Genomic DNA, 26,137 nt, shown 5'->3' with positions numbered 1-26,137 from the left:
TTTGAGAGCTTAATTTTAGAAATTTTGCTATCGTGATCTCTCTCCAGTGTCCACTGGATAGATTTTTTCTGCTAGCATATTATCAGTTGGCCATGTATTCTTAAAAGCGAAGGGTTGCAGCTGCTTAAATTATCGGCACTGTTCTTAAAAAAAGAAAAAAGAATTGATTGTTTTCCTCCAATGTCCACTGCTTTGCCATGTTTACTCTCGACAGCTACTCGCAAAATACGAACTGTGTTTATATTCCGCAAGCTTACTTCGGATAGTGGTAAACACATGTGTCCACTTGCGAGTGACTTTCAAAAAGATCAAATGTCGAGAGTAATTAGTCAACTCTCCGCGAGCTACTCTCCAGACTTTGTCCACTTGCGAGATCGCTCTCGAGAGCAGCTTGACAGCGACTCGCAGCACGTTTACTCTCAAATGGACACCCACCTTAAGAGTCATGAAAATCGCGACGGAATTTCTTTATAAATCCTAGGATCCTGTTAGCTTTTTTAACTCTGTAGTTCAAATGCTCTTTAACAGTAAACTTGAAATCAAGATTGATACCTAAGTCAGAAAACACAGAGTCTTTACTTAAATAACATGTATCAAACGTATAATCAAACATTTAGCTTAGACTATTTTTTTCATCATTTCCTGAATATTAAAAAGCCTTCTTGCACAAGTAAATAGTTCGTAGCTTTTATACTTTTGACAAGCTTAATCAGCATTAAAAAGGATGGGAGAATTTTGTATGATCGAAACCAAGCCATTTATAAATGAATTAAATAAAATTGGACCTAAATGGCTACCCTAAGGTATGCCAGAATTTACAACAAATTTATTTGAATACTAATTAAGAAATACAACACTATACATTTTTTTTTTAATTTGTATATATAAAATGAATGTATTGTGACTTTACTTTTTTACTAAGATTAGTAACTACGTAATCGACTCGCCCACATTTTTCAAAAACATCTAAGCAAAAGAACATGCAGTTGAAGAAACTATTAACTAATAAAAAAGAAGTACAGCGAAATAACAAAAATTGACAGTCAATATTAAAATTCAAGAAATCAAAAGCAAAATGTATTGAGTTTAATTTTCTTCTCTGAGCAAGAGGTTTTAAATAAATTAAAATACCCCTCGTCTCATATGATGGAACATTTGAATAACCAAATATTTTTCATAAGGCAAACTTTGTGAACCTTTTTTGAACTTTTTCTATACGACAAATGCTAGACGCAGTTAAGGGGCTCTATATAACAGTAGGTACAATATTCTAAATGTGGTTGGAGGTCTTTTGAATTTCGAAAAATAAACTCTAGCCTAGAGTTTGCTTTTGAAAGCGCATGGTCTATGTGATTTGAGAAATTCATTTTAGTACACCACCAGGGTCTGCACTAAAATACTCATCTAATTTCAGTATCCTCGTTTATTTCAAAATTTAAGTAAGGAACATTTACTTTAGAAGAAAAAGAATAAGAATATTTGTCATCCTTTAAATCTATGAAAGCTTCTTTGAAGGAGCCACTTTCTATAATTTACAAAAACTATCTGGATTAGATTTAAAGTCACTTTCTATTTTAGAAATATAATTTTCATATAAAGAATTATAGCTATAATGACTATAGTCATTTTAAAATTAAAAAAGTTTCATAATCTTCGTCATCTCTTGTCTTATTTTATTATACCCAGGCTTTGTTTCTTTTATTTTGTATGTTTTTGAGATGTAGATCAAACCATAGTAGTACATTGAAGGCTGATAGTTGTTTTTGTTTTAGAGGTCATTCATTTCAAATTTGAAAGTTTACTTGACTATCTACTAAAAAATTACCCAGGTTAAAAGTTGATTTCATTTTGTTCTTATTCCTTTTTCAAAAAGATAAAAAACATTTTAAATAAAATTCTGCATTAAAAAAAATCACAAAGTTGTAAAGTTCAGCTTTTAAATGAACAAATATGATGAGCTAAATTTTGAAATAAGTACACTTGCCTTGATAACAAGACAATTAATTTGAATGCAAATTTTTGAAAGCTGGCTAATAAGCTTCTAGGAACTAACCTTACTTTTAAGCTGATGAATTTATTTAAGCAAAATATTATTTCGCCTGAACGGCAGCTCCTTTGTTATTTCGAAAGAAATGAGGACCGATGATGCAGCATCGGTATCGTTTAAACCGCACCTAAAAGTTAGTATTTAATACCTTTAAATTAATTTATTAATAGTGAAACATAGTCAAATAGTATTCATGGTATTAATGGTGTTGGTTCTAAAGTTTCGGATCTATCAGATATTTGTAATTCTTTTGCCCATTGCTTCGAATCAAATTATTAAAATCTAGTTCAGATCTATTAAAAATAGCCGAATTATCTAATCATAGTTATAAGGTTGACATAGGACAGTTAGAAACTAATATTTTGAAGAAATGTGCCCCTTTATTGCATTTTCAATGCCTCTCTTGAGAAAGGTGAATTTATTTGAGTGTGCAAAAAATCATTTCTTTCTCCAATTCATAAAAATGGTCCTAAGCAGGAAGTAAATAACTACCGTCCTATTTGTAAATTATCAAGTATACCGAAATTCTATGTGAAAAGTTGACATTTCTCCTTAAGGAGCATATTTCACCTTTTCAACATGGCTTTATTGGAGGAAGATCCACTACCACTAATCTTTGTATTTTTTCCAATTTCGTTTTAAATAAACTCGAAAAATTCTACCAAATTGATTTTATCTATGTAATGTATACTGATTTTGCGAAGGCTTTTGATATTTTTATTGAAAAACTGAAACAATTTGGTTTTCACTCAAATAAGTCGAAATGGTTGGAGTCCTATCTAAGGGGTCGTGTACAATTCGTTTGTATTGATCAAGTGCTCTCTAGTCCAATTATTGTTACCTCGGGTGTCCCGCAAGGAAGCCATCTTGGTCCCCTTCTTTTATTAATATTTATCAACGACCTGGCTGATATCTTCTTAAATTCTAGTAAACTTTTATTTGCAGTTGATTTCAAGTTTTTCAGATGCTTAAACTCTTTTTTTCCTTTTATTTCAATTTTTCGAAAATTTCTTTTGATTACAAAGTTATTAACTTTGTTCTTGAAAGAGTTTAGGAGAAAAGGGCCTTGGTGTATTGTTTGATTCAAAACTATACTTTAGCAAGCATATAGACTATATTGTAGCTAGCTAAATCCAATTCAATGCTAGGTTTTATTAAACGTAATTCAAAAGACTTCAAGGACCCTTTTGTCCTTAAATCTCTATTTAACTCGTATGTTAGATCAAACTTAGAATACTGTTGTGTGATTTGGAATCCTTGCTACATTATTTATTCAAATAGAATTGAAATAATCCAATGACGCTCCATTGCGTCAAATAAGAGAACGTTGCTTATTGCGAGAAAAGGAACATAGGGTAAACTATGCTCGTAATAAACCTTTAACTCGCTTCGTTGGAGAAACTAATCTTATTTCAAATCATATTGATTTTAATTTTCATATAAATAGATACACTTTGAAAAATAATATACTTTTGTTCTTTTCGAATTAATTATTTAAGCCATGTTTATATAATTGTTATTTAAACACTTAATATTATATATTATTACTCCTTTTTTTTGTTATAAATGATTATTTTTTTCTCGACCTTTTGTATTCTAATTGTCGATGTTAATATCTCTAAATGATGTGAATAAATAAATAAAACAAAATAAATAATCGATAATGGCTTGACGATTGTTTTCGCTTCACAATTAAGCTTATTGATTAAACACCGTAAAATAGACTAAGTGTTCTAAGAACTTCTAGAAAGGAGAGGTATCTTGATCAATTGCCAAAATGTATTGAATAGCAGTTGACTCAACTGTTAAGTCAAGCCATAGACAACAAACATTGAAACTTTATATGCAGCTTTAAAAAAACCTTTACAATGTAAACAATTAGTCTTTTTTTATTAAAATGTTTAATATTTAGTCCTTTATATTAGAAGACAACAAAATACGAATACCTTGTTGGCACACTCAACTGTTCCTAGCGATAGGCGTCCTTTCCAAAGACCTGACATTCTAGGTTTCATATTATTTCGCCCATTCCCCTTACATAAATAATGTTAACAAATAACATAAGCTATAAGATATTTATGCTCGGCAATCATACTCTCATATGCTTAAAGAGCCTCGATATTATTAGCCTCGCATTTTGTGGTAGCTTTAAAACAGCTAAAATCTACGCAGATACATCTCATTCATATTTTTAAAAAGAATTAGAAAATTCACAACAATCGAAGAACTTAGCTTCCGTCTGCAAAATTTATCATTCTTCATCATATCTACTATGTATGTAGATACTTCTGTATGGTTTATTTTATTAACTTAAATATTCCAAGTTAATAAGTCTAATAAATTTTTTTCTTGACGATCCAAAAAACAGAAACAAAACATTTATAAACAATAAAAAGCCATAAAGATAATAAAAATTCGCAACGTTTTGTTTGTTCTATTTTAAAAGTTTGTTTATCAGTTGCAAAGTTGTATATGCTTATTCTTTTTTGTTGTTATTATTTTTCAACACAATCTGGCTTTGAGTATGAACGGAAAAAAAAATAATAAATTCAGGTTGTGCATAATATTTGCTACCAGACAACATCGACACAAGGCTAAATTTAGATTTGATTTTTTTCTTTAAATTTTATTATAACTTGGCACTCTCAATCTCGATATATATATTTTTGTCATCATAACGCATTTCTTTTGCTGATATAAATTCATATCGGAGATCACTTATGTTCATTGGAAATATGTGGCGTATTTGATAATTTAGATGAAGAACATATTTTAAAAAAATTGCTTAGAATTTTTATTTACATTGTTTTTTATGCAAGAATAATTCTGAAACTGCAATAAATATCTCTACAAATTCCTTTAATACAAAAATGGAAGTAAGAAAAATGAATCATTTATTTTTTGAAAGATTTTATACCCAAATAAGTTATGTAGGTTTATTCCAAGTCAAAATTATTTCAAAATGATGTAGTCTAGTTTAATATTTTTCTATTTTATTCGTTGATTTGAAATAATTTAGTTACTCTGAAGCGTACACATGTTTTCTTGCCAAATTTTTGTAAGTCTCTATAAAATCATTAAAATTATAAATAATATATAATTTCTGCATTCATTCGCATTTCAATCTTATCTCATAAGTTGATCCACTAATAGTTCCTTCATTTTGGCATTTTTCATTTAAAAAGCAATAAAATTTTGTTGGCACGTTTAAAGTAAAGATAAATTTACCTCCATGGATTTTAAATTTAAGTTTTGTTCAATTTTCAATGGGAAATTATGGCAATAAAATTTTATTATAGACGAGTCCAAAGCAACAGTTTTGGTTTTAATTGTTGGTCGAGCATTTTTGGAGCTGTTTTGAAAGAAAATAAATTTAAATGTATTTGAATGTACTTAAATGGTTTCTAAAAATGAATGCCTTCTGTATAAATAAGTTCATAGTTAACTCATACGCTTTAACATCTCATTACATATGTACATACGTCTTAATTTTGTATGAACTGGAAGTTTTTAGAGCCCAATGTCTAAGAGAAAAATTTCAATTTGCATTAACTGAAAAGTGTAAATAGGCTGAGAAAATAGGGTCTAAAATCTTAGGGTAGCGTGTCCAAAATCTCCCTATTAACTTTTTGTTTAGATGCATTTTAAGTAAGTTGGGATGTAAGAAAGATCATATTGGACTTTTTATTTTGATACAATAAAAGCGTATGACACATTTCTTAAGCTTAATTTAAATTTGATGGCTAATAAAATTAAAATCAAAAGGCGAGACAAATTTTATGCTTTTTTTATGATATTTTATTTTAAGTACAACTAGTAAAATATTGTCGACAAACCTTTTTCAAATAATGTTTAGTTAATGAAGCTTGAAGTAAGGAATGACCAAACAATTTTCAAGAACTAATAATTACTAAAAGGAAATAATCAAAAACGACGATATCTTAAAATGCCAGAAACTCATTTTCTTTCTTTAGATAATTTCAAGTAGCTCAAAAAAATAAGTCTTATGATAAATGGGGTTTTCCATGGGTTAATTTAGATTTCCTTCAAAAATTGATTTATTTGTGGCTTAGGAACACGATTGGAATTACTTTGTTTTAGTATACCTTCGTTTAGCTGTCAAAATGCCCATCTAAATATTTCTTTTAATTGTATTAGTATTAGTGCAAAGAAGGGTAAGTCTGTTGAAAAATACAGACCTGCAAATTTTCTTAAATCAAAAACAATTTAATTTGTTTTGTTATGTTGAATGCAAATCGGAAGATTTCTATTTTGACAGATCGAGAACAAAAATAAATTGATTTATTTTACCCATAGATAATGTTGGAATCCAAATTCAATGAGGAATCCTGAAATTATGGCAACACGTTATAAGAGTAAATCAGTGGAAGGATTAGTTTCACTTTTAAATAAAAAAAATCTTAGCTGTTCAGGAAAATGAATTTTTGTCCGGAAATGGAAAAAATACACTTTACGAAAAATAAATGCAAAATTTTACTTTTTTCTTAAAACAAAATTTTTTGTGTGATTTCCGATCGATCAGTATATAATTTTCATTTCTATTAATTGGGAATAAATAAATAAATTGGGTGGCGAAACAGTCCGTTTGAGAACTAGGGCCTAGTGACTGACAACTCTCAACCATGCCTGTGTGCGAGTACTGTTGTCAGGGATGGAAGGGACCTACAGTTTTAAGCCGAATCCGAACGGCAAATATGAGAAAACACTTTTTCATGACAAGAATTACTTATTGTCAATTCCTCGCAAGAGGTAGTAGCCGTGAAAAAAACTTTAGGTGGCATTGGCAGGGATCGAACCCAAGACCTTTTGCATGACAGTTCATCGCACAAACCATCATGCCAAGGGTACTATTCCTTGGGAAAAAAGTCAAATATCGATTCAAAATTTGTTCCCGATCGATTTCAATGATAGCTATAACCGGGCCCTAAGCAAAGTTATCAACAAGGGTAGGTCATAGCTATCAGTAAAATCCATCAGTAAAATTTGAAACAGGAGGCATCTGAAATGTTTTACTGTTGAGCGTTTATAGCAATCAATAAATTTACGTCATTAAATTAAATGTCACTTTGAAGTTTATATTTGAAGTGTTTCTTACTGTTTATTGCCTTTATCAGTAAAATTTTTAAAGATGTGATCGGAGCAGTAAAAATTGGAACACTTACAGTAAAACATAATGGAATTCTTTTTGGCGTCAGCTGTTCAGTAAAATGGATTTATAAATTAAATAAAACCTTAAATGCATTGTTTTTTTTTTTGAATATTGATTCATCTCATTGCATCAATCTTTTGCTAGAAATAAATCTTTAACATGTTCAAAAACTAAAACCAAAAATGTTACTGATGGATTTTACTGATAGCTAAAACCGTCCCTTACACCAAGTTTTCGAAAAAATATATAAAAAATGTTAAAAACGGGTATTTTTATACGAGCATCTAGTTGAAATAGAAGTTCGGACTCTGAATCAGTAACAAAATTGAACTCAAAAACGCATTTTTTTAATACCTGACTCATATGAAAACGCATAAGTGAGGCATTGAGAGCAGAAGTGGCGCTGCCCCAATATGCACTGTTTGAGAAAATCGCGATTTAAAAATTGAAGGAAAAAGTAGTCGCTAATATTTATGTTATATCTTAAGTTTTGACATTAATAGTGGGAATATAGTTATATTTTAAACCTTAATCTATTCTTTAAATTATAATTATTGGATTTAATGTGGGTAACACTACTAACACTTCTTGGATACTGGAATATTACAAAAATAAGAAACTTGGTCACATCAATTCTTTGAATACCAAGATATGAAAAAAAAACTTATTTTCACTTTTAAATAAAAAATTATTAGATATGATAGTTACTTTCAATCTTTTTCGCTATCTACGCATTCAACCAGCTTTTAAATTTGTATAAAAGTCGTAGTAATTTGATGGGATAAAAAAAGAGGCTGGGATGCGACCCACACTGATAACTTCCCATCCCGTCAGTCGATTTGTCTTGCTTAAAAGTTTGTCTATATGTACTAGTATCAATTTTACCAAATTTGCGTACTATTTTTTATAGATTTTATTTTTTATGAAAAACAGACTGTTGGATTTTTATATAAAAATCACTGAATATCGAAAACAATATTTTCTGTAAAATAAAATAAGTTTGAAGCCAATATTTTTAATTTTTGAAAAGCTATTTGAGTCGAAAGTAAATTTTTACCAAGTTTTAGTATTGTTTTTTTTTAGAGTTTTATTTTTTGTAAAAAAACCGTCAATTCGATTTTCTTTAAAATTCTATCAAATGTTGAAAACAATATTTCTTATAAAATAAAATTAAATTGAAGCCAATATTTTATAGTTTTGAAAAGATATTTGAGTCGAAAATCAATTTTTACCAACTTTTGTTAAATTTTTTTTTAGGTATTTAATTTTTTGTACAAAAACCATCAATTCGATTTTTTTCAAAATTTTACTAAATGTTAACAACAATATTTTTTGAAAGATAAAAGTAGTTAAAAGCCAATATCTACAATTTTTGAAAAAGATATTTAAGTCGAAAATTAATTTTTACGAACTTTTATAAATTTTTTTTTAAGGTTTTTATTTTTTGTAAAAAAACTGTCAATTTGGTTTTTCCCAACATCTTTCAGAATGCTTAAAACAATATTTCTTATAAGATAAAATAAGTTTGAAGTCTAACTTTCAAGTTTTTGAAAAGATATTTGAATCCATATTCAATTTTTACCAACTTTTGTTAATTTTTGTTCGGTTTTAAATTTTTTATAAAAAACTGTCAATTCGATTTTATTCAAAATTTTACTGAATGTTGACAACAATATTTTTTGAAAGATAAAAGTAAATTTAAGCCAATTTCTCAAAGTTTTGAAAAGATATTTGAGTCGAAAATCTAATTTTTACCAACTTTTATTAATTTTTTTGTTGGTTTTTATTTTTTGTAAAAAAAAAAAGTCAATTCGATTTTCTTCAAAATTTTACTGAATGTTGAAAACAATATTTCTTATAAGATAAAATAAGTTTTAAGCCTAAATTTTAAGTTTTTGAAAAGATATTTGAATCGATATTTAATTTTTACGAACTTTGAGTAATGTTTTTTTTAGATTTTTATTTTTTATAAAAAAAACTGTCAATTCGATTTTTCTCAAAATTTTATCAGATTTCAAAAACATTATTCTCCGTTGTTCAAAATTGTTTTGGAGATGAAATCATATGTTAGTCGTTAAATTTAGGAGGTGACAAATTTTTTTTTTCAGTTTTTTTGATTTAGAAAAAAAACCGTTAGATAGATTTTTTTCAAAAAATATATTTCTTTGAGATCACGTTACAGTTTATTATATAAAATTTAATTCAAGTCACTAGCGTTTTTGGTTCGTAAGATATTTAGGGTTAACCAAAATGTTCACCTTTTTTTTAAACTGCTATGGTAAAAAAACCACCCAAGCAATTTTCTTTAGAGCCCTTTCTGCATCTTTTTGCCTTATTATCTGTATAACTAAATTTATTTGAAGTCGATATCTCTTCTGGTTCTTGAGCTATGGACGACGAAAAAAACGTCGCGAACGTACGGACGTACGAACGTACAGCTGTGTTCAAAATAATAGGAGTGTTTTTACAAAATTTTCTCAAGTGTTTTTTTTTATCATGTGTATACTGGTAATCAGCCCATTTCTCTACCGGTAAGTATAACGGGACATTAAAGGTGATAAAACAATGAACTGGTTTGGAATTCATAACCGTTTACATTTGTAACCAGAGATCAAATGATCTTTACTCTCAATCAGGCTATTCAAAATAATAGGAGTGTGAATTATATTGTACGTAAAAAAAATCTGTTCAATTTTAAAGAAAAGACAACCGGTGTATTTAGTGATTCAAGATGAACTGTCTTTAATAATGTAAAGTTACTCCTAACAATACATAGGATAAATGTAAAAAGTAAATAGCAAAGTAATATATAAGTGTACAATATGTATGTATGTTAATTCTGCAAAAGCTTTATAAGGTATTGTAGGAGGTATAAAGTATTTTAAACAATTAGAAAACAAATTATCTCAACACTCCCACTTTTTTAAAAGTTAAAAAAAAACATTAATTCAAAATTTAATTCAATTATTCAAGATTTATGTTAATCAATTTAATGAAACTATTCCCATCATATATCGGAATCGATGAAACTTGTCCTTGGGAAGAGCCTTAGTAAAAATATCGGCTATTTGGTTTTGAGTAGGCACATATTCCAAGTCGAACACCTTCTCTTCATATTTTTCTCGAATAAAATTATAGCGAACGTCTATGTGCTTTGTTCGTTTGTGGAATTCTGGGTTTTTTATGAGCCGTATTGCTCCTTGGTTGTCCACAAACAGAACTGGCTTAGCACATTCATCTTTTAGCAAAGCAGATAAAAGTTGTTGAACCCAAACCAGTTCCTTGACCGCCTGACATGCAGCAACAAACTCCGCCTCTGTGGTAGATAAAGCTACGCATTTTTGACTTTGCGAAGCCCAGGTGATGCAGCTTGAACCCATTAGGTAAACAAAACCACTGGTAGAGCGTCTTGTCACAACGTCCCCAGCATAGTCTGCATCACTGAAACAAGATAAGGTAAATTTAGATCTTTTAAATAACATACCAAAATCAGCTGTTCCTTTAACATATCGTAAGATACGTTTCACCATTGACACATGAACCTGTTTGGGCTTATCCAAGTATCGGCTTACATATCCAATGGCATAAGCAATATCTGGACGCGTTGCTACCATCAGGTACATGAGGCTTCCAACAGCTTGTCGGAAGGGGAACCTCACTTCTTCTCCGTTTTCTTCCACAGCACCAATTGAATTTATCGAAACATCTGCTGGAGTCGCCACTGGTACTGCATCTTTCATATCAAATCTTTCAATCAATCTCTTCACATACAGCGACTGGTTTACATGAATCGAACCATCCTGAAGCCTTCTCAGTTCTAGTCCCAAAAAATGCCTTGCTGGAAAAACTTTGATTTGAAGATTTAGCTTAAGATATTCACAAAGATCGAAGATTTCAGTTTCACTAGTTGAAGCAACGAGTCCGTCATCTATATAAATTGCTAAAATTGTTTTATTTCCATTTCTAATGCTTACAAACACACATGGATCCGCATCGCAAACTGAAAACTGAAAATCATGTAACAATTTCTTGAAGGTCTGGTTCCAGCATCTTGAGGCTTGTTTGAGTCCGTATAGACTCTTTTTTAGTCTGCAAACACGACCAGTTCCATCCTCGTAGCCTTTTGGTTGGCGGACATAAATCTCCTCATCTATACTACCATTTAAAAAGGCCGTTTTGACGTCAAACTGTTTAAGATGCAAATTTTCACAAGCCGCAATGGACAGAATTGCTCTTATTGACGAAAATTTTGCAACAGGACTGAAGGTTTCAAAATAGTCCACACCAAACTGTTGGCTAAAGCCGCGTGCAACTAATCTTGCCTTGAAACGTTCACCTTCGTTTTGTGTTGCTCCCTTAACCTGATACACCCATTTTGTATCAACCACCTTTCTATCACATGGTAAGTCTACCAATATCCAGGTATCACTTTCTTGGAGTGAGCTTACTTCCGAATCCATTGCAGCTTTCCATTTTTTATTTTCACTGCAAGTAATTGCATCATCATAATGAGCAGGAATATATGATTCGGCCAGGAAAGCAAAACCTTCTTCTATGCAAAAGTTAGCCTCACTTTCTTTGTTTTTAGTACTCCTGAGACGCTCACGCCAATCCTTGGTAAACTTCTTTTGGACACCATCAGCTTCATCTTCACTACGACTTGCATCTTCATTCCCGACAGCACCTCCAGTGATCTTATTATTTTTCTTTACAAATTTTAAAACACTGACAGCATCTTCGAATATATCATCAGCAACTTCCTCTGTAACAACTTCTCTTTCAGCTTCTTTTCCAGCACAACCCTCAGCTTCAACATCATCATCCCCTCTGATTGATTGAAGTTTTGTTGTATCATTCAAAACAAAGTTTTGATCTATGATTGAGACTTCTTTACCAGAACCTATCATCCTGGAGCTTGATATATTACCATTTAGGGGGCTAAAAATAACATCTCTACACACTTCTACTTTATTTTCTTCTGGAATGTATACTCGATAACCCTTAACACCATTCTCATAACCAACAAATATTCCTCTCTTTGATTTGCGATCCCATTTTTTTCTTTTTTGTTGTGGGATATGAACGAATACCTCACTTCCAAAAACCTGGAGATTCCCAACATCTGCTTCCTCACCGAACCATAATTCATATGGGGTTTTACCTTTTACAGAGCTAGTACCTGTACGATTAAGTACGTAAACAGCTGTGTTCACAGCTTCAGCCCAATATTTTTGAGGTAAGTTCTTAGCATGAATCATCGAACGTGCCGCTTCAACAATGGTACGCATCTCACGCTCAGCGCTACCATTCTGTTCCGGTGTGTAGGGAACAGTCTTCTGATGATTGACGCTCCGCTGGCTCAATATGTTGGCAACCACCTTATTTGTATACTCTGTACCATTGTCTGTTCTTATAGTCCTAACATTCTTCCTAGTTTCTGTTAAAACTATATCTAAGTACTTTTCAATATAAATTTGGCAATCTGACTTTTCTTTTAAAAAGAAAACTGATCTAAAATGTGAAAAATCATCCTTGAAAAGCAAGAAATATTTAGATCCCCCAATTGACCTCTGAGACATTGGCCCGCACATATCAGAGTGTACAAGCTCAGCTATATCAGTAGACTTATGCTCACTAGTTTGGAATGGCCCCCGATGTTGCTTCCCATACATGCATGCTTCACAAAAAAAATTATCTTCATCCACGAAAGGAATTTTTCTGGCCGCTAATGTTTTCTTCACATGCATAATATTCTGGTGACCAAGTTTCTCATGCCACCTTCTTAAACTCGTCTTATCTGCTTCACTTAAGTTAATGCATGCTTCTTTAACCGTAGTAGGAATTACCTTCATAAGTAATTTAAATAATTTATTTTGCCTCACTCCCACTGCCATGACAACATTTTCCTTAAGTAACTCGCAATGAGAATTATTAGAGACAAATCTAAGTCCCTTGTCCAAAGCACAATTCAAAGAAAATAGGTTAAGACGAATATCTGGCACGTAGAGTACATCAGCCAAATGATTTTCTTTCCAAACGGTATTATTATATGACGAAACATTTATATCGCCTTTCCCATATGCGTTGATTGTGTTCCCGTTACCCATTCTCACGATAACCGGTCTTTCAAACGACTGATAGTTTAAGAACCATTCCCTGCGATTCGTCATGTGATCACTTGCTCCGGAGTCTAGAAACCATTCATCAGCTTGGCATACACCTTCAGCCAAAAAAACCTCACACAAAAATGCACTGCCCTTTTTGTCGTCACCACTACTATTCTTATGTTTTAACTGAGGACAGTCTCGCCTCCAATGCCCGGTATTTTTACATACAAAACACTTGCCTCGTTTTGGTTGCTCGTTGAGGTTAGATTTCTTGGATCTACTTGAATTACCCCTACCTACATATAATGCCCTACTGTCTACCTGATCATGCGAACCGTTTCTCGTGCTTAAGCGCTGCTCTTCCATTGCGAGCCTCGAAATCAAATTTTCTAAGGTTTGCTCTTTCACCGCTGTGGACTCCCACGCGCTATAAAAATGATTATATGAATCAGGCAACGTCATAAGAATCTTAGTAACCACCATGGAATCTGACACTTTTTCACCTGCGTCGGCCAATTTTTGTACAATTGCTTGCAATTTCGAAATATGTACAACTATATCGTCATGCGGATCTTTTGCAAAGCTATAAAATTGTTGTTGCAACATGTGAACACTAGCTTTAGATTTTAGTTCATAGACACTTTCTAATTTACACCACATATCTTTCGACGTTTTACAATTCATTATATGGAGGAGAGGCTCCTGACCAATAGTTGTAACAATGATTTTTTGAGCTTTGCTGTCATGCAACCTCCACATACTCAAAGCCTTAATTAAAGTCTCACCCTTAAGAACACTCGTCTCTTTAGGTTCTTCCTCAATACCCACGACATATTTCCACAGATCAGAAGAACTTAAAATAATCTTCACCTGGAATTTCCATAGGTTCCATTGATCTCCTTTGCATAATTTTTCGATCTTTACCACATCGTTATTTTCCATATTAAACGATATCCGTGTGAATCAATCGAAACAAAAAATAAAAAAATTGCTTTGCTAAAACCAAGCACAAACAAATTTGACCTTTTTTTTTATTTTTAATTAACCGTACCACTCGTCAGCAGATTTGCTTCTCAGTACAAAATACAACAGTTCTTCTTATTAACAGTTTGTCTTCACAAAAAAAGCAATTACACAATACACCTTGTCTAGTAGGTTACTGGGCCCATAACCTGTTCAATTTTAAAGAAAAGACAACCGGTGTATTTAGTGATTCAAGATGAACTGTCTTTAATAATGTAAAGTTACTCCTAACAATACATAGGATAAATGTAAAAAGTAAATAGCAAAGTAATATATAAGTGTACAATATGTATGTATGTTAATTCTGCAAAAGCTTTATAAGGTATTGTAGGAGGTATAAAGTATTTTAAACAATTAGAAAACAAATTATCTCAACAAAATCAAAAGCTTAAAAAAAATAAACAGTAAGTTACTAAATTAAAATAGGCATATTAAATAGTTGGAATATCGAATATCTAAACAAGTTTGGTTATTTAGTCGGCCAAGAAAAGCACTGCACTGACGAAAAACGGGAAATCATAAAAAAGTTGCGAAATGAAGGAAAAACTTATAAGGATATAAAGCTGATGTTGGGGTGCTCTGACCAAATGATCGCCAATGCTGTAAAATATGAAAAAAAAAGTCGAAACCCGGGGACGGAAACGAGAAACGAGTGAAAATGACGATCGACGTATTGTTCGCTACAGCCGAAAGGATCCTTTTGCGTCCTCTAAGATGATCCAGGAAGATCTAGAACTGACAGTAAGTAGCGTAACAATAAGAAGGCGATTGTTGGAACACAATCTTTTCGCTCGCAGTCCACGAAAAGTGCCGATGCTTACAAAAAAACATGTAGCCGCTCGTTTAAAATTTGCAAGAAGCCATGCTAATTGGCCTGCACAGAAATGGCGAAACATTTTGTGGATTGACGAGACCAAAATTGTTTTATTCGGTGGAACTGGCTCTAGGCAATACGTCCGACGCGGTCCAGAAAATTCCGAGTTTAAGCCTCGGTACACCACTAAAACGGTAAAGCATGGAGGTGCTAAAGTGATGGCATGGGGCAGTTTCTCATATGCTGGTGTTGGCCCCATACATCAAATCATTGGCACAATAGACCAGCGCGTTTATGTGGATATAATGTCCAGTATGATGTTGCCTTATGCGAGTTGGAATATGCCGGTTAAATGGGTATTTCAAGAAGACAACGACCCGAAACACACCAGTAAGTCTGCCAAGGAATGGTTTCGGGTCAATGGGGTTGAGGTCATGGACTGGCCAGCTCAGTAGCCTGACCTCAATCCCATAGAAAATTTATGGGCAGATGTGAAAAAGGGTGTTTCTCGACGAAGACTCTTGAATTCGAGGCAGTTGTGGGACGCAGTCGAGGAAACATGGAACCAAATTCCAGTTGAGCGTTGTCAGTCTCTTGTGAACTCTATGCCACGCAGATGTGCAGCAATTATAAAAAACAAAGGATTTTCCACAAAATACTGACAAAAAAATCTTAATACTGAATACTTTTTTTAGTTTTTTAAACTTTATTTTGTTTACTCCTATTATTTTGAACAATTCGTTTTGGCTTTATTTTGATAAAATTCATATTTTTACTACCTTATTTGTTTTAAACAAAGTAGTCTTTAAGCATAATAATAAAAGACTGGATTACCTATTTTGTACAAAAGAAAAAATAAATTTAAAAAAATTATACAACTTTTGAGTCACGATTTAATCTAAAAAGAACAGGCACTCCTATTTTTTTGAACACAACTGTACGTGCACACGCACGCACAGACATCTTTCTAAAAATCTTTTTATTTGGACTCTAGGGACCTTAAAACGTCGAGAAATGTCAAAATTTTCAATTTGACAAATCGGACCCATTACAATAACTTCCTATGGGAAGTTAATAAAGCAAATCCAAAAAGTATTTCATTTTTTGCTTCACTTAAGGCATTCCCTTCTGGAAGCAATAGTTCGAGATAAGATCTGTGATGAAAACAGATGTTCTTTTTTTCAAAACCACGTCTTCGATATTATTGTACTCATACCATATTAAAAGGTGGCTTTTTCATAAATCGTTACCATTGAATTTTTAACTATTCTACTTTTGCCTAAACATTAATTTTCCGATTTTGTATGTTCTTTTCCAATTTTTTAAGTTAAAAACATCATTATTTTTTGGAGCTGCTTTAGCCCTCTGCAAATCAATAGGGTCAAAAATATTTTTAAAATACTTTTTTTTTGTTTTTCGATTAGTTCAAAGTCTTGTTCACAAGGTAAGTAAGAGTGGCACTCATAAGAAATTTTTGATCAAAAAGATAGTTGCTATGAGCAACAATATATGTGCACAATACGGACATCTTAATGTTCTTGCTTTGAAGTACTCATAAAGTTTAATAATTCCGATTCCAATTTTTTGGGACCTCTTGATCCAACAGACTCACTTCAAATATACATATAATCTTTATTTCTTACTAAGTCATTGATTCCAAGGCGGTATGTCCAAAGTTACCTCTTGGAATAGCACCCACCCGCTGAAATGACCGGAGTGGGCAAGGTCTTTATGAGATCAAATGCAATCACAGAAGTGTCAGCAGATTCCTTTGAGGCTTCCTATGATCATTTGCAAACTTAAGTTTTTTTGTTCAAAAAGTCACACTTCTTACAAAAATCCTTCATTAGAGCATGGAATGAAATGTTAAAATCACGATTAAAAGACTACCGGAATACATGTTTTGAAACGGGTCTGCTGTGGAAATTCTTATACAAATTGAACCTTTTGGAAATGTTATGGTCAGGGGATGAGAATATGAGACTTATGACGGGTGTAATGTGATTCATAAGAAGGAAATTTGCTTATAAACTCTCTAATTTCTTGCAATTTTAGTTCACTGGTCTTATTTCCAGACCCTGCCTTGTCTCGTTGGCCTAGAGGTAGGGTTTGTGTTAAACCTTTGAGTTTTATAACTTTATGGTGACGTAAAAGTGTTTAATTTTAAATTTGTCAGAAATTGTGCAGAAGCGCAAGTAGGTTACACCATTTCTGGTCTGAGAAAAGTTCAGTGCAGGAAAGATGTTTTAGCATTTTTGCATTGATTTAGAAGAAAATTTAGTTAACATCACTTCTGCGTTACAGGAAAATGTATTTTTGACCATTCTGGATTAAAAACTCAAAATTGATAGAATAAGGGCTACGGCACTTCTGCTCTCGATGCCTCGTCATCGCATAACTAATACGAATTTTCAAAAGCTAAGAGAGATACTAAACTCTTTTAAAATGTATCTAAAAGATCAAGATTTGTTAATAACTCCATCATTTTCTATGTTGTTTTGGAATTTTAAAATGGTATTTTTCGAACCCCTGACGTGATAAAAAAATTGGGTAGTATACAAAATACTTTATCTCGGTCTCGAATCTCATTATTTTGACAAATCTCACAAAAAAGAGATCTGGCTCCTTTTAGAGAACTATCTCATTTAAAGGAATTCCGTTTGCAGAAAAAAAGCTTTATTTCATTGAAATTAAGTAGAGCTCGCAGAATGTTGAGATTGTAAAATTGTTTAGAAATCATAATGGCTTTATATTTATATATATTTTTATATAGGTATAGGTATTCCTAAACCCAAGTTTAGGGCTTAACAAAAAAGTTTTTGACTAATAAAACTAGAATGATAATTTTCTGCGACTTGTTAGTGATTCCAGTTTTCAAAGCAGAATAGTTGCTGAAAATTTTAGAATTAATCGAAAGTTTCTAAGCACCGAACATTTAGATTAGATTTTGATTTTATTTAAACATACATTTTTAACAATAATTTTGGTAATACAATCAATATGATGCATGGCATTGCCGTCTACCTGATTGACAACTAAAAGTATATCTTTATATAAATTTTGCAATATGCACGTAACTTTGTGACATCCATTTCCTGTAGAAGGCTTGTGATAGCAGTATCATCGTGCTCCTTCAAGTTGCACAGGTTGCATAAAATCGGTAAGTCCTCATGGTGAAGAATATAGTTTAGATTAAGGAGTTCTCCTCTTAGCCGCAACATGCACGAAATTCGGTCGATGGTATATTTGTCGTGGAAGTAGTTTCTTTCCCTGAGATCGTAGTCTACTCTAATGTAAATCATGCGGTGCAGTGACCTTTTGGCTTGCTCCGTGTATTTTGTTGTTGAGGCTTCATCCTGACACGCTTTCAGGCGATATAAATTTGGCTTCCAAGAGGCAAGGTTACTGTAGTTTAGGTCAACATCCACCTGTTCGGCTAGTTCTATCCAGTCTTTAAACCATCCTCTTCGGGATTGGATTGTTTGAAGAACTACTTTCTTTAAGAGACGATAACTTGGCAGAGCTTTGAGGATGTAATCGACCTGCAGCTTAAGTGTTTTTATAAATAAAGGCGATAAACCCGTGGAAAATCCGTTTTATGTGAAATCTGAACAGTTTTTCCACTTGTTTATATTTCCGACTTCCCCTCCCACCGTTAATAAAAGAATGCCGAAAATAAAATCGTTTAAAAAAGTATGATATTCTATTTTGCTTTAGTGCAATTGATATTCACTAACACGGTTATCTTTTTTTTATAGTGTTACCACAAACACTGATTTAATTTAAAAAATACATTTTAAATATTAATGATTTTTTGAGACTGAGAGACTTAGATTGTTTGATAAACCAAACTTTTGCATACCAAATTGAGATTTGTCTCACAGTAAATTGTCAATTTTACCAGCTAGAGTCTCAGCCTTATGAAACTGACCAATGGGGTTCTGTATACCACCCATTATAGTGTAATAAATTTATTTTCTAAAACATACCCCCACTCAAATTTAAAAATATTTTTCGATTACCCACGGTCCACTTGTTGATGATATCAAGCAACCGGTAGACTTTGAACTTACTTTATTAGTACTTACATTTTTCTTATTAGTTTTTTAAATGCAAAAGAGAGGTGTCTAGCTTAATTTTCAGCTATTCTTAAATATATTTAAAAAATGTCCTTCATTCAACCAAAATAAAATTTTTAAATGAACAACGTGTATCTGGTTTTTGCAGCTTTTCCTGATTCGAATATTAAAAACCTAAACAACTTAACCATACGTATGACTCAGCATTGTGTACATATTTGTATTTTCGTTGATATGTCTTCACTTCATAAATTTATCTGCATTTTATTTTTGGTCTTTGACATTTAAACTAAGACAAAATAATACAATATACCTTTTTTTATAATATTACCTTCCCTTATTGACTCAAATTGACCTACTTTGAATATAATTTAATTGAACAAAATTTATCTGGTTAAAATCGTCATCACCAACATCATCATCGTTGTCATCATCAGCAAAATCTTCATGCACATAAATAGATGGGTAGGTAAGTTGGTAGGTAGATAGGTAGATATAGATAGGTATAGGCTTCGGCTACGTAAACACATTTTAATTAAATTTTCTATAGTTAACTTTTGATCTTACGTCATTTTGCAAGCGTAAGTAAAGTATAAGCTTTAGTGAATTGTGTGTTCATTGTCGTTGTTCATCGATAGTTTGGACTTAACAAAATAGACAAACAATTAACATACATAGCTTTTTAATAAAAATTTACAAAACAGAAATAATGTTAGCAATTAGTCATAAACTAATAAACCTTCCCTTCTGCCCTCCATTGTTTGTTAGTTCAATTAAATCTGATGGGTGAACGAGTATTTCTGCAAGTTCAATGTCAATGTTGAAAAAAATGATTTTGAGTCGGTCTCTAATAGAAAAACCAATTTAAATGGTCTCACCTGTTGGTGCTGAGAGTGAAATGCAATGAAATATTGAATCAAGGTACTTCAAACCCGAAACCTTTTCATTTATTTTATATAGCTTCTGTTCATGATTTGTAAAAAAGCAATTATACAAAAATATCTTTTTCAATTAGCCATTACACCAATGCCTCGATTTGCGTTGTTTCGTTTTGCGTTTTTTCGAATTTGCGTCGATGCTGAATAAGTACTAATTTTAGTGCGTCCGTCGTTAGATTTTCGAAGTTGCGTTGCAGCCTCAAATTTTGTCTTGATTTATTTTTTTTTTAATTTGTTTTAAAAAATGGCCATGACTTTTGGTTCAAATTACACGCCATGCCATCAAAACTCGGGAATTCCCTTTATCTGAAAAGCAACACAACTAATGGGCAAGAAAAGCCTAACATGCTAGAGTTTTGGAAGAAGTTTAACATTATGAAAGCCATGGAAATTATTTTTCATGGAAGGAGGTTTAAACATCTTGCATGAATGGTCTTTACCGCAAAATTTGGCCTGAATGTGTTCACAAAATATGTGCAGCAGAAGTTGATGGTACACCACCCATTCTTCACAAAGTCTCCAATTTACCTAGAGTAGAAATTTGAAGCTATGGAGGAGTTACACCGAAATGTTGCTTACTTCGCACAACCGAGAATCTAATGAGGAACTATTGCAATTGGAATTTCAATTTGCTAATGAAGAAAATAATAATGACCTTTTAGTAAATATCTCGGAAGAACACAGTTTAACCTCCAAACAAATTTCGAAAGCGATGTGTCTGATTGACGAAGCTATGGAGATTGGTTTAGAAAACGATCCTGACAATGAAAGAAAGAGATGTTCAGCTTTGTTGAATTTTCTTTTTAAAAAGAAGTATTTTCGGAACTGTGGATCCTATATTTAATCTTTATATGGCTTCCTATATAAAATAATAATTCACTTTGCGTCGTTTTAATTTTCGTCGTGTTTTGTTTGAAACGTAGTCACTACGACGCAAAGTAACGTATTGGTGTATGTACTTTGACCTATGTGGACAGTCCTATTAATTCACTTACCATTTTGCGCCTGGTAGCAATACTTCACTTCAGTTACAAAATGAGTATTGCTTTCATTGATAAATTAAAAGCTGACCAATTACAATTCAAACTAATATAATTTTTGTTTTATTATTATTTCATCACTCTGTACAAATATGTATTTATAATACCTTAACAATTTATCCAATCCACTGGCAATACAGTTTTTGTTTTTTTTTTTTTTATTTTTAATTTGATACAAACATCTTCTTTTTGTTTGTTCCCAATTTTTGTTTATAACTTTTTTGATAGAAATCATAAAACATATAGAAAAATGCACAAATAATAAAAACATGCATTGCAAGAATCATTGGAGGGATATAACATCCAAGACATAAAACAACAATAACTTGTACCAGAATCATAACAAATTGTATCATTTGTATTGTTGTAATAGCTTTTTTGAGAGGTGTTAATTTTGCAACAATTTTAGGTGGAAGAACTGCTGCCATCAAATAATATACATACATCACAATATGGACATTAGAATTTAAGAAGATCGGAAAGAGTGCTGAACTTGCTGTAATTTAAAAAAAAGAAATCGTTTTAAATGTCTTGCTTTTATGACTGGTTAATTTGTTACTTACCTGAATAAAACTTTGACTGGTAAACCAAAGACACTGTCGAACAATGATGAAAAACATGCAAGAAAGAAACTTGATTCTGCTTTTTTCTCAGTACAAAAACTAGTGTTTCACTTAGCTCAGTTACTTTGAGCCAAAATGTCACAATACTAAGATGATCGAAATGTTTCCTCTGAACACTACCAGGCTCGCCGACCACACATTTCCAAAATCTTAATGCCGGTGGCTCGGATGTGACTATCTGAAGAAAATCAAAGTTTATTGTTTTTCGAATTTAAATAAAGTATGAAAATGCAAATATAGGGTGTTTTTTTATCTGCTTGTGAAGTCTCGATGGTTGTTGTCTGTTGTTTGACAGTTGGAAATGTCAAATTGTGTTGATATTTGTATTCAGAAAGGTTCGCAAATTTCATCACCAAATTGTGGAAATTTACTTTTAAAAACAAAATAAACCATAGAGCATTTTGACCATTTTTGTTGATGAAGGTCATTTGTGCTTAAATGGCGTCTGTCTGGTGACACATGCCACAAATGACATTTACGAAATAAATTCCATGAAATTATTTACCACATTATAATGATAAAATATTGATTCCAAACAATATTCCAGTCTTCTCAAGCACATAAAAAAAGCTCTCTCAACATTAATTAAATTTATTAAACTTACCTTAGAAACTAAGTAAACACAGGCTACGACTTGGAAAATATTATAACATATTATGTAAGTTTTTAGTTGATAAGCAGGTCTTGATTTCATAAAACTGAAAGAAATTAAAAAGTTTTCAAAATATTTATAAATACATGCAATAAATAAATACAAATTATTAAAATTAAAAAACAAAGATTTAAAGCTTTTATTAGGTTAAGGGACTTAAGGAACTTGCAATTAGGAAGTGTAAAATTTTAATCTTAATGCAGGTTCATATCAGACCATATATTAGCCTTGAACTTGAAAAAAGTTTCTAGAATTGGATTGGCCAGACAATTGTGTCTTTGAGTTAAGAAACATTTTTTAGAAAGTAGACTGGAAAGTTATTCAAGAAAAATCTCCTTTTCTATCCTTGAGATATGCTTCTTTAAAAATATCAGCAGATTATATTTGCTTATTGAAATGAAACCTGAACTTATTAATTTCATTTCCCGTTCAAATTTATTAGAAAAAAAAAAACACTCACATGACCAATTCTTCATAAAATTGCAACAACGAAACTCGGTTGCAAGGAAAATTAGCACTTATTTTTTCAGCTTCATTGATAAACCTCCTTAAACCTAGAGCTGGATACAACGATGTAATATCATTTAAAAAGAAATCAAAAAATCGGTGGTTAATAGATCTGAAGATTTTCGGAACCATTCGGAGGAAATTCCTATTACGAATAGTCAAAAAAGGTACATACACTTCCTTCCTTACAAAAATGTTTGTTATTAAATCGAGAGTTGGTGTCAGTGGTCTTTCATTTTATAGCAATATTTTGCTATCGACCAACGCTTTGGTTCTTCTTTGTACTGCTAGTTTCCAATAGGGCCGGATTTTGTGAATTTTTGGATGTATGTGTGTACTACTGTAGCCCAAGGTTAATGAAGAAGAGATTAAAGCTTTAAATTTGGGTCCAAAGAAGGCAGTTGACGGCACATTATGAACTTTCGTGTGCCTTTTAAACATGTTCTGTCCACCGATTTCACACACAATTTTTTTCATCGCCGCCGGCAGAGAGGAGAAGTTGTCTGATATTTTGGTATACGAGTATCATTCATGGAAAAAATGTTATTAGGGTTTTGAGTTAATGCATTTAAAAATGAGTCTTGCAATCATAAGGATGAAAGTAAAACACCTTGGGCACATATTTTTGTAATCAGAAGAGAGCACAGATATAATTCATGCAAAAAAGTCTACGGCCAACTATTACCAATTCTTATTGAATACTAGACTAAACATTTCCAGTTTGTTTTTATTTTACTATTCTCTTTTTTTATGTTAAATAAGGCAACTCCTAGTCAACCAAGTTACAACACACTGATTGAGAAATTAGTTGATCAGTTGTTAACCATGGAAAGTATATATTTCTTAATTCGTATGTATGTATTTCTTAACATAAACCAAAAGATCAACTGCGTCATTTTGCATCGAACTGAGCTAGGGAATCTCTCCACTGCACGCTAGAACCAGATGCATGCAATTTATTTTGAAGCTTGTGTATACTCTTCGATAAGAAGGAGAGGTACTGAAGAATCGATTGGGACCAAGTAGGCGGAAAAAAGAAAAAAACAAGAGATCCAAAGGCGTTTTCACGATGAGCTTGGTCTTGATGTGGATAAACCAAAGCAAGGGTTTGGAAACACTAGTAACGGATACACAGCAAGAAGATTTTTTGAACAGTCAGATGCAACCGTTCGAATATTGAACGTTTTGAATTGCAGCGAAGTAGTGAATGCAGTTAAATTTGTGCAGTATACTAAGAAAACGCTAGAGGTTTTAAAACTGAAGTATCTCGAAAAACTTCTCACACCTACTCTACACAAAATATTGGTTCATAGTCAAAATATCATTAAATATCAATCACTACCACTTGGAGAACTGTCAGAACACGACCAGGAATGCAAAAATAAAGACTACAAGAAATATCGATATCAGAATATGTACGTGTAAAGTTTCAAAGATTCGGCAGAATGAGGACCTATTTAACATGCTTGCAACCTCTACGCATCCATTTATTTCTTCCTTAAGGAGAAGTCAAAAAGATCTGAAAGGAAGATACTCTCCAGAAATGATGCGTTTATTACACATTTCCCCGGACCTCGATGTTAGTTTTCAAGAAATTAGTGTTTATATATTAATTTGTTTTGTCTTTATTTCTTTTTCCACTGTTTGACTTTTGATATATCACCAAAATACATTATGTACTCTTGAATACTGGAAAATAAAAAAAATGCATTCAAATTAAAAAAAAAAATTGTTTCCCCACTGTTTCACTCCAATCGGTCCTTTTTCTTTTTGCTCTAAAATTACTATTTCAAAAACTCAATACCCTTAATTTATTCATATTATAAACCCTACCATTCCTCACTTCTAGTCATATTGATTAAAAACCAATATTCATCAATATTATACTGAATGCATTTCATATGCGTTTTGCGTTTACATTATTATCCACCTTCAGCGCCTCTGCACTCGGAAACAAACAAACACAAATGTTTATTCATTTTCTTAAAGGAAACAGTTAAAATTGAATAATTACATTTGACCAGCAAATCAAAAATGAATAATGGCCTACAGTTCTTTTTTCTGGTTCTATATAAAAAATAAATGTAAGTGGTAAAACAGTACATAGATAATCAGGGCCTAGTGGCTTACAACTCTCAACCATTCCTGAGTGCATGTCATGTCAGGGATGGAAGGGACCTACAGTTTTTATGACGAATCCGAACTTCAAATTTGAGAAAGCACTTTTTATGACAAGAATTTCTCTTGGAGGTTTCGTCAATTCCTCGCTAGAGGCAGTCACCGTTAAAAAACTTCTTGTTTTTAAAATGGTACAGGCATGACAGTCGTAAGCACTAATTATCACGCCAGGGTACTACTCTGATTCTATATTCCTCTTTAAAAAAATGTCAATTTAGAAATTGGTTTAAAATCTTAACAATGTAAACAAATTTAGAACAGAGCAATGTACTTTTAGGAAGTTCATTGTTCACTGTTCTCAAAACTTTTCAGAATTTACCATGGAACTATATTAACATTCTATAAATCTTACCTGGGTCCGATTTTGAGTACAACCACCAAGTACAATGATAGAATTGCTATTAAAAACGTCGGTGAGCTCATTCCAAATCGATCTTCCAGCTTAACATCTGTGTAAAAGTTTGCATGTTTTCGATAATATGTCAAGGTAACTTTTATTTAAATATCACACTAACCACTGCTATCCGAAAAGACATCCACAATTGCTTCGAAACCCATCTTTAGGAACACTTAGTAGTTGGCGGGCGGCACGGGTGGCAGTATTAAAACAACAAAAATCACAAACTAAAAACTTTCCTTTGGCTCAAGGAATTGAGTTAGGACCTTTAAGACTATTTCAGAACACAAGAAACGAAAAAATAAACTAAAAGTCAATCTCCTCCTTTTTTGAAGAGTTCCATGGAAAAGCTTCAAAATATGCACACCAAACGTTGTCCCCTTTTTCCAAGTACCTTCAAAAGACCACCTATTCGTTCGACAGACAATAGTAGAGTAAAAAAGCAAGCTTCGAAAATAAATAGTGTTAATGAAAATCAATCCTAGTCTTGCATTGCAATGCATTTAAGGTTAATAATTAAACAAAATTAATGTATTGGTCGTCGGTCGATCGGTCGGTTCGT

The 26,137-nt window shown here is 32.1% G+C and overlaps 2 protein-coding genes across 3 annotated transcripts in view; one reads left to right on the top strand and one right to left on the bottom strand.

Annotated features, from left to right (window-relative positions):
- Positions 1-26,137, top strand: part of LOC129948835 (oxysterol-binding protein-related protein 9) — a 69,465-nt gene that overhangs the window by 3,973 nt on the left and 39,355 nt on the right. The window contains exon 1 of one of the 2 annotated variants that reach the window (XM_056059922.1): positions 20,057-20,161. The exons of the other annotated variant lie outside the window; for it this stretch is intronic. The gene's annotated coding sequence lies outside the window, so the exon portion shown is untranslated. Of the gene's footprint in view, positions 1-20,056; positions 20,162-26,137 lie in introns of those variants that run through there. 2 annotated transcript variants of the gene reach the window in all.
- LOC129948836 (elongation of very long chain fatty acids protein 7-like) lies at positions 21,259-26,019 on the bottom strand. Its single transcript, XM_056059924.1, has 5 exons — positions 25,694-26,019; positions 25,531-25,627; positions 22,446-22,539; positions 21,782-22,019; positions 21,259-21,714 (listed from the first exon to the last, which is right to left on the bottom strand). The coding sequence occupies exons 1-5, from the start codon at positions 25,734-25,736 to the stop codon at positions 21,383-21,385; spliced, it is 804 nt and encodes a 267-aa protein (XP_055915899.1). The 5' UTR covers positions 25,737-26,019; the 3' UTR covers positions 21,259-21,382.

This window comes from Eupeodes corollae, chromosome 3 (genome assembly GCF_945859685.1).
Source record: "Eupeodes corollae chromosome 3, idEupCoro1.1, whole genome shotgun sequence".
Lineage (NCBI taxonomy): Eukaryota > Metazoa > Arthropoda > Insecta > Diptera > Syrphidae > Eupeodes > Eupeodes corollae.
The sequence above is the reverse complement of the archived record's forward strand: the minus strand, read 5'-3'. Positions and strand labels throughout refer to the sequence as shown.

Excerpts from the sequence above, each read along its gene's own strand:
- LOC129948836 (XM_056059924.1), bottom strand. The coding sequence starts at position 25,736 with ATGGGTTTCGAAGCAATTGTGGATGTCTTTTCGGATAGCAGTG. Across the intron at positions 25,628-25,693 it reads TGTCTTTTCGGATAGCAGTG|ATGTTAAGCTGGAAGATCGA; the intron begins GTTAGTGTGATA and ends ACTTTTACACAG. Across the intron at positions 22,540-25,530 it reads GTACTCAAAATCGGACCCAG|TTTTATGAAATCAAGACCTG; the intron begins GTAAGATTTATA and ends AATTTCTTTCAG.